We start from the raw sequence: 19718 nt of genomic DNA, 5'->3' as shown, positions 1-19718 counted from the left end.
AATCATTCGGATAATCCACAAAATATATAGATCAGTCAGATTTGAAAACTATTCATATCACAGTACAGGTCACACTGCCGTTTTCACTTCGGAATCTTACATCGCGAAATTCACTACTCTTTTTTTAATTTGCATTTAATTCATGTATTTTTGCACTAACGCAAATCGTCACCTGGATTGGGCAGACCAAGTTTCATCACGTGGTCGCTTTGCGCAAATGTAAGTAAGCGCGCTGCATATAGGCACGTATGCGCGCACACAGACACACACACACACCCACGCACATACAGGCGCGGTCACACACTCAGAGGCGCGCTCACAAGCGGAGCGGATAATCGCACACCTTGCATTCCACTCCCTGCGCCCGCGCGAGCCACAGAGCAGTTACCTGGTTACGAGTGAAGGATGGTAGTAATACTGAGTCATTTGGCATCCCTAGTACCTGCGGAGTTAGGAGCGCACAACCTTTCCTTTCGTGTCACATTTTAAGGAACAGTACTTTTAAGTGGAATACATTATTATTATTATTATTATTATTATTATACAACTATTTTGATATAGTTGATTTTCATGCATTTATACCTGGACTCTTCGGGAGGAAAAACCGAAAAATTCCGATAAAGGTAAGTTCAGTTTACAATCCGGTGTAATTGTCGGAAGAAATATATCTTTGATCATTTCTGTGAAATTGGCGATTGTTTTAGTCACGTGTGAAAATTAACTAACATACGTGAAATGTATGTCAAATATATACGGAAGCTTTGTGATCGATTAAGGGTCTAGACGTATGTAACCGTTTCTCTGTTGTAAAATGTTTACGATCTACAATACGCAGGCTGTTTATACTTTAGGGCAATACATTCCGGATCTCGGATATTTATTAAACCGAACTAAATATGTATTAAACTAGTCGTGTATTAAATAGTAATACATAGCATTGTTATACAACGTTAACAACGTGCTATAGTTATTTTATTACTATTAGTCAGTTTCCTCTCATGTTTCCAGTGCTTTGAAAGTACTTATTTAATATAGTAATAATGAATTTTGAAAAATTTAAAGTGTACACAAAAAGTACAATTTAATATTTCCAGTTTAGTCACAGCGATATTTTATTGCAAAATGATTCATTATCAAATGAATGTGTTTGTGCTTACATACAGTTTTATTAACGTAAAAAGCAAATGTTCTGTTCTGATCAACATATCAGTTGAGGACACAGTATCCAAAGTTACAGCCGTGGTTATCGTAAGCCTCCTGCCCTGTGATAAATGTTATCTTTGACTGGCCTCTTTTTGGTGTCAGTGCAGCCTCCCCCAGGTTGGGACACGGCCAGCTTAAGAACTCCTCAGACATGCGAGCAGAGTTGCAGCCGTACCTATGCAGAGCCCTGAGGATGCATGACTGTCCTCCTCTCCAACAGAGTTTTTGGATTAGTGGGGAAGGATGGCAGAACCCTGTCTGGCTCTGGTGTGAGAAACAGATTTACTGAGACACCAGAAACATCTGCGTGCTAAACACAAGCCACATTCGTTATATAATTTGTTCTCCATAACCCACATCCGAAGAACTGGGAGCAACTCTCGCATTTTAAATAACTCAGAACTAACAACTGATTTACCACTTTGTCCACTGACAGGATACTTGTGGAGAAAAGCTAAATGTAGCTAAACGTAGCTGTGGGTCTGTGCTTGGGAGATTTGAACCCACGTTTTTGGTTACCAGCACAGATCCCCAGCCACCTGCTGTTCTTCCGCCCAGCATCAACCTGTCTCAATGACTCATGAATCAGCACCAGCCCACTTCCCCCATAAACTACCCACTTTTTCTCCATGACTCCCATTTGGATGTGATTATCGGCCGAGGCAGCCGGAGTTGCAGAGCTCGGCATGTGCACACAGTACACACAGGTCCATTAGCAACAACCGGATGGGCCACGTGTGTGCAGATTTGGAAGTTTATTTGGGTTTCAGGGGACAAACTTGTTTGGTTTTAGAATGCGTGTTTCCTGGCAAAAGCTTTTCTGTGACTGCTTATTCAGTACAGGGTCAAAGTGACACTGAAGCCTATTCCTGGAAGGAATTATGCCACGAGGCAGGCCATATCTCAGATGGGATGCTGGTCCATCGTAGAGCACAAACTCATGCACTTTAAGTAAGTTAAACAGCAGTTCACCCAAACCACATGTCTTTAGTCTATGGAAGGATACCAGAGTACCTGTAGGAGCCCATGTAAAAATGGGGAGAATGTGTAATATCCACACCCAAAGCTAGGGGAGGACTCGAACCCACAACCCTGGAGGTTTCATACCACCATCATTCCCACTGGTCCAGCCTGGCTCCAATTAGTATAGAACTGAAATGGACATACTGTTGTGGTGTCAATAGTTATTTTAGTAGCAGAAGTAGCAATTGTATTAATAACCTTATGGTATTTTGATCTTAGTGTCAGAACACCAACAGCTACAGCAAACCTGTTGCCCTACCTATTAAACCATTAATAACTTGAGTGAACTTCTGATCTGACAGTTGATCTCTTGATCTGACCATAAAATCGAGGACTTATCCACATAATTCACATTAGGGGCTGCATCTGCTCATCAGGATGCTGCCTTCATGGAAGATTAGAGAGCAGGCAGCTGTGGTAAACACTCGCCATGCTTCTCCTGAACGATTAGCGCCTCTTCACGGGCACGCGACTCTCTCCAGCTGACAGTCTGCCGAAACGGCATTTCACTCAATTGCAGTTCTGTCCCTTCAGCAGTTTGGGTTTTTCCGTTTCCTGCTGCCGATCCGGGTGGCTCATGCCTTCCTGCCTTGGCTGTATCGCCTGATAATGCCCCCTTTGCAGAGTTTCAAATATGTTTGCCAAAAATTGTCTAATATACTTTGCTTGCGATTTGGTCCCTTGATTCCTGTCTGATGTTTGACAGTTGTTTTGGGGCAGAAGTGCACAGAGGTCGTTCCATTTTCCTTAAAGCTTTCTGGAAATTTCCTCAGTGGTCCTCCGGGTCCTGAGCCTCGTCTGTTAATGAGGAAAATGAGGGGCCTGCTAATCTCAGTTACATCATGTGGAGCAACCATTTATTTACCTGCATCAAAAACAACAGACTCTATGAAGGATGATCTGAACCAAGGTTATGTTGTAGCTAAGCAGATTTTCACAGTGCATTTAGTTTCGACGCTTGATTCAGGAAAAAACAAGAGATTAATGTCGCGTTCCATTTCAACTCATGTCTTGGAATTTCCTAGTGCTTAGTGGGAAAATTCAGCTGGGATGCCCCTGAAGTCGGAATTCTGACTCGGAAAGACAGATGAACCTCTATAACCCCAGCCTCAGAATTCAAGATGGCTGCTCCATGCATCCTTTGACAGTAAAAAGCTGTAGTAATCAACTGTTCATACTTCATTTAATCGGTTGCACACAGAGTACTGCACAAACCTCCATCTATGGACGTGTCGCTGCAGTGTTTGTATGTGCAAAATACCTTGTAATGCGTTATCAAGTCGTATTGCTAACAATGGCTAACAATGAACTTGGCTAAAACTGGTACTGCTAATGGCTAAGCTGGCTACTTGTTCTGAATGCGGTTAACGTCATTCCCAGCTCTGACTTCTGACTTTTGAGGTAAACGGAACACAGCACAGGTCAAGGTGAAGACAGGGTGTGGACTGGGAGGACTGGGGCTGTTTTCCAGCCTCCCCTGCTGTGATCAAACAGCAGGCAGGGGAGTGATTAATGACACACAGGCAGAACGTGTGGAGCATGGCAAGCTGATGGGGGGGGGGGGGGGGGGGGGGAGAATGGCCACAGGCTTCACCTGGTGAGTCTCTGTTTCCACCCCCTGAGGCCGCAAGTGCCGTCAGGGACCGAACAAACATGAGGCTGATTTTCCTGTTTCCAGGTATGCGTTTGGTAAAAAACAAAAAGGCTTGAAAAGTGGATGAACTTACAAAATCAGATTGGACCTTAATTTCTCCCATTCTGTGGCTCTGAAAAGAAAATATATTTGGTGCATCCATTTCACTGGACTTTACTCCAGTTCCTCTTCCACTGCTATCTTCACTCCAACAAAATCCACTTGCATTAGACTCTCACTGAATGGACAATTCCTCCAGGAAGCTATGGCTAATGACGAATGGCACACGTCATGTGACTGCAATGTCAAGAGACATGTGACACGTACAAGCTACTTCCTGTTGCTTCAAGGGCTCTAGCATTCAGCTATAACACTGCCATCTTGTTCTGTTTTTATGTGACTAGCATATCATAGTTTGAGATTGATACGCTGTTGATTTATGCCATGTTCCTTCATGTTCCTGAAGTCTGGGAATATTTTAATAATCCAGGCTTTTAATGGTTTAATGGAACACCAGAGTGTTTTGCCCCTTAGAATCATCTAAACATGATTATAATCCTTAAGAAATGGTCAATTAAATGACAACAGGCAAGGAAAATTCAAGGTACTGAGCAGACATAGAAAGAAGTACTGTGGTTAGTGAGGACCTGGAATTAGCTTAGCCTTACTGAAGTGCATTGCTGCAAGTCATTTTCCAGCAAGTGCGCTGCACACGCTTGAGTGACGCCCAACATCTCAGCTCCGGTATGCTACACACAGCTGGCCTTACTTTCAAAATGACGGTCGATTGTGTTGCCGAGCCCCTGCCCCTCCTCCCTGCACCCTCCTCCCTGCCCTCCCCGCATGTATTATTTGGGGCAAGGCGGGGTGCCTCTTGCTTGAAGGTGATCGCGTACAGAGAGACGGCTGGCGGATCCGCGGCTCCGCTGACTCGTAATTGAACAGAACGTCCCATCAAGCTCGCAACACAAAAGCCCGCGGCATGCAGAAGCCGGTGCCACGTGCTTCCTGTCGCGCGGAGCCGCTTTTTTAATCGGGTCGTTAAGTGTCCGCACCTGTGCCCGTATGAGGTTTGCCATCTGCTCTGCCACAGGAGTGCTCTAAACTCGCACCTCATCCACGGTGCCTGTTATTTTTTCTGTGCCCGGTGGCATTTCTCCTTTGCATGCAACAGGAAAAGTGAATCATATGGATTTTGTTTTTTTCTTAAAGCATTTTTCACTTAGCCCAATTGAACGGGGGTGAGGGAGATTACCATATCAAGAGTTTGACTGAGAAACAAAATCCAAACCAATTATGTCTGACTTCCTGATCTGCTAAACTGTGCAGCGGGCAGGAATGTGGCATGAGTCCTCCTCTCCACTCGCTCGCTAAGGCTCAGACCCACAGACCAGCCTCTGCTTTTCCTGAATGTACTGCTGCACAGTGGACCTAAGCTTGCCCTCTGGGGACTGTCAAAGCTTCACCTTCCCCAAAACTGCCCTGTCATGTCCTGAAGTATCCTATGGGTTTTTATATATTTTTTCCTGAAACAGATGTCAGTTTATTCCAGTGACGCCAGGTGGGGGGGGGGGGTGCTCGAGGGGAGACGGACGGACCGCAGAGTGTGTATTACTCTTCGGAAGCTGCAGTCTGTGGGCAGGACGACCAACTCCTGGGCAATTAGATGCTGATGGGGCAGCCAGGCAGATACATCTGGGCTGCTCACACTTGCACATAGTGCCTGAGTCGAGGCAGCGAGGGGAGTGCTTGACCACCCATGATAAGCGCCTTTCTGTGCTCCCGTTTGGCTCTGTCCTGTCCACAGTTCAGGGTGCGCTAATTAGTCAACGAGCAAGGCCTTGCTTGACGGTTATATGGGCAAGGAAACAATCGCCCTGGCAGCCATGAATCCATCGCAGGCTTGTTTCTCACTGGAGACGTATCTGCTGTTGGTATTTTCTGTAGATAAGTTGCAAGGGTAAGACATGGTTGGTGACATCGTTTCTCGTCCTGTTTGTTCTTCTGCAATCCTCCTTCATCTCGAGCCTCGGCAATTAATCCCTGTTGGCACAGTATCACGCCTTTGTGACAGTGCCAAACCGTATGTTTTTCTACCCTGACTGCATGTGCTACATTAATTGCCTGCACTGTACTGTAACTTCACACCTTCATGGTTAGGGGGCTTCCGTTTTTCTCCCCCTGTTTCTTTAGCTTTCCTCTAAGTCAGTGTTTCCCAACCCGGTCCTCAGGGATCCCCAGTCAGGCCACGTTTTTTGCTCCTTCAGCTCCCTGCTAGACAGTCCGCAAAATGACCCCAAGGACCGGATTGGGAAACACTGTTCAGGTGCCTCACCAGGTACAAAGGTATGTGGCTCGGTAAATATACTGTCTAGGGTGTCCCCTACCTCGTGCCCTGAGCTTCCTGGAGTTGCCTCTAAGCTCACAGATACCCTTTCCTGGATAAACGTTTGGAAGATGGATTTATATCTTATATGCACTGACTGTGTTCAGACAAAATGAGCACCAACAACACACTGCACAGAAATAAATAAAAATGGACGTGCTGTAGATAAATGGGACTGAATTATACGCCTTTTTCTTTGTTCCTTGAGAATCCATGTGATCATTAGCAAAGCACCATAGGAGTGTCACTATTTGCCACACACCGAGTTTTCTACCTCAGTTGCAAGGCCAGTCCAGATCACAATTGAGGTTCCATAAAGCTCAGATTAAAATGTCTACCTAAGGTTTTCAAACAGTAATGAAACTACTTCATCATCATGTTCTGGCTTTTTCATGGCCGGTCTACCCTCAGTACCTACTGAAGCCTTTTTTGTGTGAATTTAATAGCAGTTTATGATTGGTTCTGATGGTGAAGAAATTGTAATAAGCCAGGGGTTTTCACAGGTTTATGGGAAAATGTTTGGATTGTTCAGTGGGTGACAGGAAACCGGATGAATGTACTGCTGATGTAAATAATACAGTTAAACAGTTGAAATGTCCACACAATACTGTATAAAAGAGAGACTTAAGTTTGTAAATGGGGTGTTATGTCGGGCGTTAAGTGTTAAAAACATTGTCTTTCACCAGACATTGATGTTAGATGTAACAAAAAGGTTTGTCTGTTTGCTCCAAGTTCTTGCCTGTTTAGCTTGTGGTGATCAGACCCTGTCCCACAAATCACAGGCAAAGGAGGGGGCGGGGGGGTCATCCATCCACCGCAGGCCACATGCAAAGACGTATATCTGAACTGAACTGCATTGAGTTTGGCAGAGAGCCTGGTGTAAACGCGAGGGGAGCATGCAAGCTCACGCAGAGCTGGGTGCCAGTTTAAAGCCCACGATTGCGGAGGTGTGTTTGATTCTTAATAATAATGAAAAAAATCTTGTTTCCATTTATAGTACATTACAGACTCTACTGTGCATAACCCACTGTTGTATGTTTGAAATTTATTTTGCAAATGCATACATTGTTCTCAGAAACTTCCTCTTCTTTCCAACAAGAGACAGACACAGTATATACAATAGCAGAAATAAATACACTGATTAACAAAACAGCTTGTGACTTTTGTGTCTGGGTTGAAAGGGAAGGATGGATTTAAAGGGTGGAAGAAAAGGCTCAACGGGAAACGGGATCCTTGAATAGTGTACAGTGATCAAAACCATCTATCCAGTTGTCTGCTGATGCATTACCTTACCTCTATTCACCCTTAAGGACTAAACTGACGATGGACACTGCCTGAGCTGTGTCACTATAGTTACGTTCACTATAGTTACATTCACTATAGTTACAACAAAATAACTACTGACCAGCAACAAGACCAACAAAGACAGGCATCCCCCATCATTTATGCCAAGACGTAAATCGAAGGGTATCCCAAATGTGTGGAGAGTATTGTTGGGTAGGTGGTGTGTTGTATGTGTGTGTGTGTGAAGGGAGCAAAGGCTTAGGTTGTTATAAAGTGTAATCGGGCATAATTGGTTAGACGGTGCTGTCGTATTCGGTGTTTCTGCCCGAGAGCAGTTGGTTCACCCCTGTGTCGCCATGCTCAGTCTCCGCAGCTCAAAATTCTGTGTGATGCTGGCAAATTCCTGGCATGTCTGAAAATGACTGTCCCAGATGGTACGATTATGGCCTGATTGCGCTTCGGTCCAGCCGACCGGCGCTCTGTTCCAAATCAGGCGGCGTTATCTAACAATTACTGTAGCAATACGCCCACGTGGTGTACAAGGGACCGTTCTGCAGTATTAAAAGGATGCAAGCGGAGGCTCGTACGCAGACGCCACACACCTGCAGACGGGGCGTGCTTGTTTTCCCACCCTATCGGCATTCCCCCCCCCCCCCCCCAAGTTTGACCCTGGGTACAAGTGTGTGTGCGTGAACACGTGTTAAAAATTATCCTTCCAAACGTGTGACTCCATCCACAAGAACTTGGAGGCGTGAATTTGCAGAGCCCCATAAGCGGAAAGACAAGGCCGCCCATTTCTGGGCTAAATGCACCACACACTCTCGCCACCCTGTTCAGTCACTCAGCCTTAATGGCAATAGAATGTGAATTATTAGCCATTCTGGTGCGGGCACAGGGACGAGGTACATCGACAGCCACAAAAGCGTGTTGAAGATTGAAAATAGAGAACAGAATCTGTAGTAATGAATGATGGATGGATGGATGGATGGATGGATGGATGGATGGATGGATGGAAGTATATTGATATATATACCGGGTTTACAGGGAAATGAAATTCGGAAATAGCTGATGATTCGGAATATATGAATTTTGAAATGGTTATTGAAAAAAGCTGTTACCGTGCAAAGAAAGTGTATTTTTTCCGTTCAGCCTGAGCTGCAGCAGCAGACGGGCCGTTGGAATAAATCTCAGTCCATAAGCATGCATGGAAATCTCACCTCCTAGGTGGCAGCAACACCCACAGACGGGGCCCACAAAATGCACCAGTGCTTCCATTTCTCAGATCTCAAATGTCCGTCTAATGTTTTCTGTCATTTTCCTTTCCGTGCGTAGCCTTAGTGGATCATTCGAGAGTGACTGTATGTGGGCTGTTTGAATAACCAGTAAACAGTCCCGCTGGTCACAAAGACTCTGAATCCATGAAAATTTCTTCATTGATTGTAAATGTATGCAATCATTGATATCAGCCGTACAATTACAAAATGATTGATGACAGAAGAAACGCATGACCTTTGTGGTGTGACTCTGACTGATCCCTTTGCCTTTTCCCTTCCAGGACTAATGGGTCATCATTGACAAAGATCCAATGCTTCTCCCCACTACCTCCATGGAGCTTCCCCCAAGATCAGATGTGAACCCAACTCTTCTAGACTTATGGGGGAACAGTACCACCTTTCCCCACTATACCAGCCTCTCCCAGTCTCCAACCTTCCTAAATGACACTTTCCTGAATGCCACCAGTGTGGGCGGTGGTTTTGGCCCTAGCGTGGCAGGCATACTCATCCCTCTTATCTACATTACAGTCTGCATCATTGGCCTTGGCGGAAACACCTTGGTCATCCACATTGTCCTGCATTATTCGAAGACCGAGTCCGTCACCAATATCTATATCCTGAATCTCGCCATCGCCGATGAGCTCTTCATGCTGGGCCTGCCCTTCTTGGCCGTCCAGAACGCTCTTCTCACCTGGCCCTTTGGCTCGTTCATGTGCCGCCTGGTGATGACCGTGGATGGAATCAACCAGTTCACCAGCATCTTCTGCCTGACAATGATGAGTATCGACCGCTACCTGGCAGTGGTGCACCCCATCCGCTCGTCCAAATGGCGCAAGCCCCAAGCAGCTAAGGCCGTGAACCTGACGATATGGGTGGTATCCTTCATCGTGGTGCTGCCTGTGGTAATCTTTGCCGATGTTCTCAAGGACACGGGGACTTGCAACATCATTTGGCCCGAGCCCGCGGACATCTGGAAGACGACATTCATCATCTACACGTCCACTGTCGGCTTCTTCGGCCCGCTTCTGGTGATTTCTCTCTGCTATTTGTTTATTGTGGTCAAGGTCCGCAGTGCAGGAAAGAAGGTCCGTGCCACTTCGAGCAAACGCAAAAAATCTGAACGCAAGGTCACCCGAATGGTTATCATTGTGGTTGCAGTGTTTGTGTTTTGTTGGTTGCCATTCTACGCCCTTAACATCATAAACCTGGTACTGATACTACCAGGGGAATTCAGAGGATTGTACTACTTTGTGGTAGTGCTGTCCTACGCTAATAGCTGTGCCAATCCCATACTATACGGCTTCCTCTCAGACAACTTCAAGCGGGGCTTTCGAAAAGCGCTGTGCCGCTCCTCACGTAAGGTGGATTGCCGGGAGGAGCTGGGAACAGATCAGTCGCAGCATCCCGGGGAAAGGAGGAGGGCCTTGGAGCGGAGGGACAGCCTGAGAGAAACCACAGCCGTGGACGAGGACGACAGAGAGGAAGCGACCGAGATGACTGAGATCTGCAGGATCACACAGAACGGGAACGGAAGCACACAGCCAGAAAGTGCCAGGAACCCGTTTCTACAGCGGGGTAAAATGGCAGGGCTGCTCCCCTCAGAGCAAAGGATTAACGAGAGGGAGGCCGTGGATAAAGAGCCCGGCTCTGGGGGTGTCAGCACAATCCCGTTAATGCTCAACGGAACCAAGAACGGTAATTTCAAACCCCTGCCTGAGGAACCAATTGAGAAAAACACAATGCTGGAGATCAGTTATCTGTAATGTGAAAGGAGCTGTTCCTCAACCCACACCAGTATGATATCATATAGAATCATCTTCCAAGTAATGTCTTGGATGGATAATTTACCCTGTGCTGGAAAATGACAAATCAATTCAGCAATCTAGTCACAGCTGTCAGCTCGCCATATTCAACATGTAATCATGGACAAATGCTCACATTACTCGGTAATTATTCAGGATTTATCAATAAGTCTATGGACAGGTATGACGTGTTACTTCTTTTAAATGTATTGTCTATGCTGTTTTTTGCTGTGAAGAACAAGTTATTTATTCATAATGCTAACATGTAGGATACTTTCGTTCTTTTAGCTTCTTGTCTGTGTTGTGGCATATCAAACGAAATGGAAAACACTGGATCTTCACATACAGAACATTTTTTGACTTTGACACTGTCTATTTACTCCGGAACTGGAATTCGACCAGTTGTACTGGAGAAGATCGCAGCTTGTATAGTTAGCACCCAGACATTTTTAATAACATGTCATCTTTACAGCTCCTGATTTGAAGTGTACTGACCGGACACTTATGCCAAAAAGGGCAGCTATGTGTGATGGGCTTGTTTTTTTTATCTTTTATAAATAGGTATTGTGCATTTAATATTTCATCTGTAGTTTGCCTCTTGATTTCAATGCAAAGGTATCACAACAAACATTTGACGTGAGTTTAGTTTTGCATGTTGACTGGAAAGACTCAGTTGACATTTTGGCTTTTTATGGGAATTTATGTAATTGTTCTAATGACTAAATAAATAAAAAAAACAAGTTAAATTGTTTATTAAATATTTATGACTGAAACATTAAATTATGGATAGACTGTGTCAAGTGCATCTTGGGAATAAATAATGTATGGGGAGGCCACACTTGACACACTGCAAACAAAATGCTGCAGAATATGAAATGTTTACTGCAAGATCTCCCAAGAACCTATTTTAAAGTGTACCAGTTACCAGACAGGCCTGGTGGCTCCAAATAGCCTGGAAAAGAATGCTTTAGCGATAAAGTAAATGACTGTTTTTCATCATAATCTGGAAAATTCCACTGTACGTGTTGACCAGTTTCGGGACTCAGTCCTAAGGCGTTTCAGAGAGGCTTCAAAAGGAAGATTAAAAATTAAAATATATTGTGAATTCTTTTGAAAATACGCCAGATTGAGACTGCAACCCTGCTGTGACATCGTTTAAGGCGTGCACAAGCATTCTGGGCTGGGTCAGCACTCAGCACACAGCGTCCAATGATACAGGAATTTCGCAGCCAAGAACAGGTTTGTTAGACATTTCTGCCTTTTTGAGGAAAAGAGAAGATTGAGCAGGAATGAGGCCAACATAACTCAAATCCAGGAGCTGTTTAGATGGAAACAAACGGCATGAAACTTGGGGCCTGCAGCTTCAACGCCGGATGGGGGGACAAATAAACTGGTAGGGACTGTGGGTTGTGGATTTGCGGTAAGCATTAGGGCCGGCGTTACTGGGGACAGTGCAGATGGGAAGACATCAATGTAAATGTAGATTCAAGGCGACGTGAAAGAAATCAAAAATCAATATAAATACACTCAGTGACCTGACCCGCTCTTCCAGGGAGAGTTAGACCCCAGACCACCCCCCCCGACACACACACACAAACACACACAGAACAAGACTAAGGCTAAGCTTGTCAAATGAAATCAGTCTATGACTGTTAGGTCGGGTGAAATGCTTTCATCCTGAGCGATTTGTGTGCTGCTTGCAGATGCTCACGGACACTGAAGGGGAAAATATGGAGACAGACTGTTAGTCCTGCTTCTTTTCTCCCCTTGGCCGAAACCCATCACTCCTACACTGCGCTGCTGGCTTGGAGTACTGTGCAGTGACGCAGGATTCACTTCCTTTACAGGACCACTGAAATCTGCCACAGAATGCTGGCACTAAAGACTTATATATATACAGAGACTGAGCTTGTTCTTAAGTTGCATGTTATCACTGCAAATGAAAGCATTGTTCAGTCAGAGTAAGACCACAGACCACATTTCAGGAAGGCTGTGTACGCAGTTTTCGAGGAAAGGCATAAAATGAAGGCAGAGCAGCAGGGTTGGGGCCATTCCGGAATGCATTCATCAATTCCAGTCCAAATCAGGAAATGGAACTGGAGTTCGAATTTAAATCTCCCTGAAATTCGAATTCAATATGTTCTCCATAGTCTTTTTTCCAATCCCAACTCCAGTTCCATTTCCTGATTTGGACTGGAATTGATGAATGCATTCCGGAATGGCCCTAACCCTGCAGAGCAGAGAGCAGAGGAACAAAGAGTCTAAGGAATAACAAGGAAGAAATGTGGTGCACAAGAACAATCAAGAATCATTTGAGCATCATAAGACATCAAAGATATACACATGAGAAAGCTGACCTTTTAGGTGGCAGCTGGGCTTGTCTGATTTGAGGCAGAACACGGCAGAACAATCAGCAAAAGGGGAGAACCACAGACTAGGCTGGAAGTATGTTACACGCCATCTCAATGACTCAATGATTGAACGTCTCTGTTTGGAAGGGCCAGTTACCATGTTATCTGCAAGCACCACATGTCCGGTTGGGGAAGTGGCTCTCTAGAGCATGTCCAATGAATCACATGGTGATCGATCTGGTGAAAGACTGTGTTCCGTGCCAGATTGTATTCATCTGCATCTCTTTAATAGAACAAGCACTGTTCAACAATTAAATACAATTGACCTAGGTAGCTGGTAGAAAGATCTGAATATAGTTACCTTAAACCAGAAATATGTGGCTAGGTTTTCTTTATAAATTACACACTGCTTGTTGCTTAGCCAATATTATTAATGATTTGCCTTAGAGCAAAAAATAAAAAAATAAAATAAACAGCTTTACAAACAATGGTGTTGGAGAAGTAACAATAACATTTGATTTTTTTCTGCTGATGGCTTATTCTCCACAAGGTTCAGAGGCAATATGTACAACCGTGGGGATATATTCTCTTTGTTAGTGGTTCAGTGGAGTGCATAAAAATATTCAAATTACTTCTTCTGATACATAATTTAATTTTGTTTCTTTGCCAACTCTTTTTAAAACAACTTTTTAGAATTTAGTTCAAAGAACTGAAAAATACTAAGATCCAAATAAATTGTACTGACCCTCTGAAATACACTTACACACAATATGCACATAAATATGGATGAAGCTGAAAAAGGAGGAAGATAATTGGAACTGATTTCCCTAATTGACTAAAGCAAGGGCTATTGTGTTCTTGATTTAAACATCTTTTAACAAGCTCTTTGAATGAAATACCCAAGAAAACCCAGAATCTTAATAATTTGCCACGATATAATATCCTCCAATTTCTTTCTTATCGATGTTCCGTTTGAATGAAACCATTTTTGAATAAAATCATTCTGAATAAAGTAATTTTCAGTTAGACAGGACCATTCTTTAACAGCATAATAGGACATAAAGATATCTACACATATTGTAAATAACTATTTAATCACCGATGGTTTTATAACATGTTTTTTAATTACAATTAGAAGCATAAAATAAAGTATTTGTTACACCTTATTATTCATAAGATAAACTGACGTTATTTCATTCCCACCACCAATATTCCCCAAATGCTCATTATCTAACATGGTAATGAGACGGCAATATGTTGATAGGAGCTAGACTTGAGGATTTCCTAAAGAATTCATATTTCTCGCTGGACCTCTTTAATACGCAGTTCTCAGATTCATTCTCCCATCTGTCCTAGCGGCTAAGACCCTTCGCCTTTTTTCCTATATACTACCAAAGCTGCCAAATTTTGTTTGGTGATAAATAACCATAAAGTCCATCTGGGTTTGCATAAAATAAATATCTATAAGGTCAGTTGACAAAGAAACTGAAAAACATTACCAATATGAAAAGGATGACCAGTTCCTCCCAGTGGCTGATCTGAATTTAGTTTATGAATTATGGGAAATGTCAGATCCCATCAAACAGTTTTTAAACAGACTGAGAAAGATCGCTATGATTGAGTCTCACAGGCCGGCAGCTAATCTTTCTGCAACGTGTCGTCTTCGGACTGTGGTTGATACCTAAATACCTGGGAAGTTGCAATTCTAGTTCAGAATCATCCATACATCCATCTTTCAACCACTTGCCCAAGGTAGCAGGTAGCCTGAAGCCAATCCGAGGAAAGCACATCACACAGGGGATGTGACACACTCACAAAACATAAGCAATGGACTTATGCACATATGGTTCTGGAGGAAAGCCATATAGACACAAGGCGAACAGAACCCAATCACACAATTCATTTGGCCGGATTCGACCCCCCGACTAGGGATTTAATTGTTGACAATGTTACACACTAAGTGACTCTGCTGCCCACTGATGCATAAACAAATCAGTCTCGATCACACATTACATTTAATTGGACACATCAACCCAAGGTTCTGGTTTGTGGTTGACAGATTGCATAGCTTTAGTGTCCACCGCACTACTGCTAGGGGATCCAGAGCTACCTCAAAGACGTTCATCTGTCAGCAAGTCGCATGAACCTGAATTGCATGAGTCACGCCTCAAATAACTGAGTAAGTGACAGCAACTTCTGCTGATTGAGTCAGATGGAGGTGCGGGCAACACCGCAGCCGCATCATCGTCTTGGCGTCAGGATCACCAGGGTGACGACCACCCCAAAACTCAGGGGGGCCAATGAGGAGCCGTCTGGCCGCTGGGTCTGTCTCTGTTTACATCAAGGACTACCATATAGGTGCTAATTTATAGCACAACATCTTCTTACCTATTACAGTCAAGCACTACAGGAATCCAGAATTTCCCCTTGGGATCAATAAAGTTAATTTTAATTTTAATCTTAATCTTACAGGTATGGTCAAGGCAGTAAGAAATACACAAGAGATCACAGTAGTCACAACAACCAAGAGAATTTAGTGATTACCCATATTCCCCAAATGAGTTAATAAAAAAAAATATTAAACATTATATTACATGCCAGCAAGATTATGCCAAGGATCATTTAATGTAGATAAAAGCCAACACTGAAAGACAACTACCAGATATACAAGCTGGATGCAGGAAAGGTAGAGGAATAAGAGACTTTATTGCTGACACACAATGGATAGTCCAAAAAGCAAAGGAATACCAGAAAAGGAATGCAGTATAGATGTTAACATGTGCTATATTTGCTACAACCAAGTCTTCAATTGTGGAATGGAATACTTTCTGAAATATTGGTGCACCAGAACATCTCATTGTCCTTCTAAAGAAGGTCTGGACAAAAATCCACAGTCAGGATGAAACATGGAGAAGCGGAGTGGTCCCACATTGGCAAAGGTGTTAGAAAGGACGTGTACTATCACCAGACCTATTTCACATGTATACAGAACATACAACGAGAGAAGCTGGACTGAAAGGACTGTATAGACATTGAAGGACCTACAGTATAGAAAAAAAAATCTTCAAAGTTACTGACTTATCTCTAAGGACTTAGATCAGATTTATTCATAAAAAGATATTTCCTGTGACTTGTTATGGATGTGGAAGCAGAACAACAAAAAGAGGGAGGAAGAGTATCGATGCCTTTGAACTTTGGAGCTTGAGGAGAATTCTATGTACTGCAGGACAAACAAACAAGAAGCTCCGAGCAGACTGAAGCTGTTTTATTTGGGGCTTATTGCAGGAAGACCCAGTGCTTTGGAGAAGACCACAATTCTCCGAAAAGGTGAAGAAACAGGACAGTTAGACAGATAGACTCAAACATCACAGACCACCCATCTATATATGGTCTACATGGTCACCAGCTGTGGTCAGGAACCCCTAATTTACTAGTGAGGACCAGAGAACAGGGTCAGACAGGCTCAGTCTTGCTGAGGGGCCCAACAGTGACATCACTCTGCCAGCCACCTGGTTTGAACTGAAGACCTTCCGATGAGTCCGAAACCACAGAAACACATTTTGTACCTCCACTTACCACTCACCCATTACCCCTGGTGTACGTAATAGCTTACCTCCTCATCATATTCTGCTGCTTATGCTTTACACATTCCCATGACCTCATTTATCTCCAGGCAGCCACCTGCACAAAAGTAAACCAGTGCAGCCCTATGCCTATATTTTGTACCACTCTCATTTTATTTATTTATTCATCCATTTATATATTTATTTATCCCCATAATTGTCATATTTCTGCGTGCCCTAGCATGTGTATGTTTCTGTGTGTAACACCACAAAAAAAAAAAGAAAAAACATCCCTTACAGCTTCTCGTGAATGTGCTTGGCAAATAAAAGGGATTCTAATGTTCTTGAGAAAATTTGTCCTCAAGGTGCTATGCTTTCATGAACACGTTACCTAACACTTACACGAGTGAGTGGAAGGTCTCCGACTTGAGGCCAGCCTCAGCAGAATACTCACATCTGTGGGGCCTTGAGCGAGGCCCTTAACCCCCAGCTCCATGGGCCGGCCGGGCATGACTGTAAAAACAGTATATACACACTCAGAATATAATTTTATATTATAATCTATTATGCAACCTAACCCTAATTAATATGTCCGAAGATATACTCCCTTTAGCAGTAAGAACATTATTATATGTATTATGAAAAATTATACACCTTTTAACTTAATGAATTCGGACAGCTTAACACTGACACTCTCACCTATTTTCCGTGTGTATTTCTCATCCCTTTTCGCCGCCTGCAGAAGTCCCTGCTGTCCCTCGGTGAATACTTTAAACTCCAAGCATGATAAAGTTTAATCTAACTTGATGCTCTGCTTTGACCAAAAGTTGCAAGGGGTAGATTTTTGCGTTTGCTTAATACAACACGGTGGTGCTACTTCGTTTTGCATAATTTTTAGCGCTGCTTTTCCTTCCTATTTAACTGGATTTTTGGCTGGACACAAAACACAAGTGCGGGGAGGGGGGGGGTATTCCACAGTGCAGTCTTTTTTGATTAGCCAGATAACTTAAGCCAGATGTAAGGATTGTCCAATAGGAAGGTCGCCTACCTCTCCTCCTATTGGACAGTTTTCACGTTTGGCTTAAACTATCCGGCTTACTAGGAAATTCTGCTTTGTGGAAACCCTCCCCCCCCCCCAAGTCTATTTGGTTGGACTTTATCCGTTCAGAAGAGTTTTCTCTTTTCGCCCTCACTACGTTGTATTTTGTAAATCGCCTTTTTGATGCTGGTGGCTCATCCGATGTTTTATTGTCCTCCTCGCCCGACACGCCACCCCCTTTTCAGAAAACTAGCAAAATAAATAAAGTTCCTTTTTAAAAAACTAACGTTACCTCTAGCTAGCAATTTAAGCTGCGCTGGGGTGGTGAATGGCGATGCTGCGGCAGAGCGACAGCCGGCGCTGCTGATAAGTAATAAAATAAGCTTTCGCACGTTTGCCGCCAATCAAATAAAAGTATAAACGTGGCCGATCGTCGCTGATGTTTCAACCGTTTTTACCCGTGTACAGATACTGTATATAAACATGACCGGGAAGAAAAAGGAATTCTTGTCCCGGGAAAAACGGGGACAGGTGGCAACCCTAGTTCATGTAGATGACCCCCCAATAAAAAAAAGATATATTAAAAACATCCCCTTCTACCACCATTCCCCTAGTTAGGTCTGAGTAACTAAATCTCCTATTCACAGATACATCTACCAGCTATATCAGGGGTACTCAACTGACTCCTGTCTGCATCCACTGATCACCCAACCAGAGACATGCTAATGGTTGATAAATTCATTTAGAAGATGGTACATTACAAAGAAACCTCAGCGAAAATGTCATTACTGCTGCAGCTTTTACATTCCAGAGGCCAAACTCAACATCCCCAATAGGCTTCCCTGAGGGGAGGGGGTCATTTCCACTAAAAGTGAAAAGGAGTAGCAGCAAGCAGCCACCATAAGCAAAGTGCCTTGACAGCGATGTCAGGTGATATTAAAATGTTACTCCCTGTTTCTCAGTGCCACCCAGCTTATAATGAGCAGCACTGAGGCTCAGGCCGTGCCTGTCAGACCACTGTTTGACGAGAGACAGACTCCGCGCCAGGCGTCTGTGAGACTGACAACGCAACGCGCACTCAGATGAAATGTAGAGATAATTACCAAAACAAAAAGCATTGTGAGAAAATAAAACACATCAGGGTCACTGACAAACACCTTCAAATGACAACTTTGAATAATGATTGTTTTTTTAGCAAACACGTTACAACTATTTAAAAATCAATCCTCTATGGCAACATGATTCGGCACATAAACTGGGTGATTATAACCGACGGTGCAGCAATTTACCCCCATAACTGTTCTATGGAGACCCTGGGGGGAAGTCAGTCATTAGAAATATGGAAACATGGAAACCCTCTGGAATGCAGAAGCTGGAGCAGAAATCAACTTTTTGCTAAGATGACTATGTCACGACCATCTTCCGAATTCACTATTTAAGCCAATATGTTCTATAAATATTTATTAAAAGGAATAACAGATTTTAACCATTTTTACTATGTATTGTGAATGTTTTATGAAGCTCTTGTTTTATAATGCATTATAGATACCTACTAATGCAGTACAAAGCATCCTTAATGCTTATCCCGACTATTATAATGCATTATAAAGCTTCATTGGAGCTTATGAAGAATTAAAATAAGCACCATAATGCTTTATGACTGTTATTAGAACATGTAATGCATTGTTAATTCTTATTTTGACCATTATAATGCATTATGAAAGTATCTATATTGCATCATAAATGAGAGTTTCAAGTAAAATGTTACTGGAATCGCTGATTAAAATCAATTAATACCCATCAAAATAAAAAAAAGAGACACACACACTCGTCGTTTCTGGGGCTTCTGCCCTCCCATATTGGCTTTGACGTCTATCCTAGAGAGAGCGTCCAACCAGCATGAATGTAAATGTCACAAAGATGAGTAAACGAGAGCGGGCAGACCGTCCATATCCAGGCAGCAGACGGACACGTCATGCCGCGCGTGTGATGTGCACATGGAGACACGCGTGCGCGCCGACACGTGCTTCGGTGTCCGTTCCATCTGCAACGTCAAGCTCGGGAGGGGAGTGAGTCATGTTGCTAAGAGACTGCTGATCGGGAAGGCAAAGGAAGATGAGAACGTCGTGTGGTGTCATTAGAGTATAAGCGGGAGTTGGA

The 19718-nt window shown here is 43.5% G+C and overlaps 1 protein-coding gene and 1 long non-coding RNA gene across 4 annotated transcripts; one reads left to right on the top strand and one right to left on the bottom strand.

Moving 5' to 3' along the window:
* The first annotated feature begins 257 nt into the window (after nt 1–257).
* LOC111859737 (somatostatin receptor type 5-like) lies at nt 258–15476 on the top strand. 3 transcript variants are annotated; one of them, XM_023842711.2, is made up of 3 exons: nt 258–623; nt 9085–10498; nt 12309–15476. In XM_023842711.2, the coding sequence occupies exons 2-3, from the start codon at nt 9115–9117 to the stop codon at nt 12323–12325; spliced, it is 1401 nt and encodes a 466-aa protein (XP_023698479.1). In that variant the 5' UTR covers nt 258–623; nt 9085–9114; the 3' UTR covers nt 12326–15476. The 3 variants fall into 3 exon arrangements, with proteins under 3 accessions (XP_023698479.1, XP_023698478.1, XP_072568070.1); XM_023842710.2 differs by lacking the exon at nt 12309–15476 and having other exon boundaries at nt 259–623; nt 9085–11351; XM_072711969.1 differs by lacking the exons at nt 258–623; nt 12309–15476 and adding an exon at nt 1865–2154 and having other exon boundaries at nt 9085–11351.
* Nucleotides 15451–17536, bottom strand: LOC111859738 (uncharacterized). Its single transcript, XR_002841882.2, has 3 exons — nt 17219–17536; nt 16922–17032; nt 15451–16637 (listed from the first exon to the last, which is right to left on the bottom strand). It is a non-coding gene; the product is annotated as an uncharacterized lncRNA (long non-coding RNA).
* Between the last annotated feature and the right edge of the window lie 2182 nt (nt 17537–19718).

The sequence above is a fragment of the Paramormyrops kingsleyae genome, chromosome 5 (genome assembly GCF_048594095.1).
Source record: "Paramormyrops kingsleyae isolate MSU_618 chromosome 5, PKINGS_0.4, whole genome shotgun sequence".
Classification (NCBI taxonomy): domain Eukaryota; kingdom Metazoa; phylum Chordata; class Actinopteri; order Osteoglossiformes; family Mormyridae; genus Paramormyrops; species Paramormyrops kingsleyae.
The sequence above is the reverse complement of the archived record's forward strand: the minus strand, read 5'-3'. Positions and strand labels throughout refer to the sequence as shown.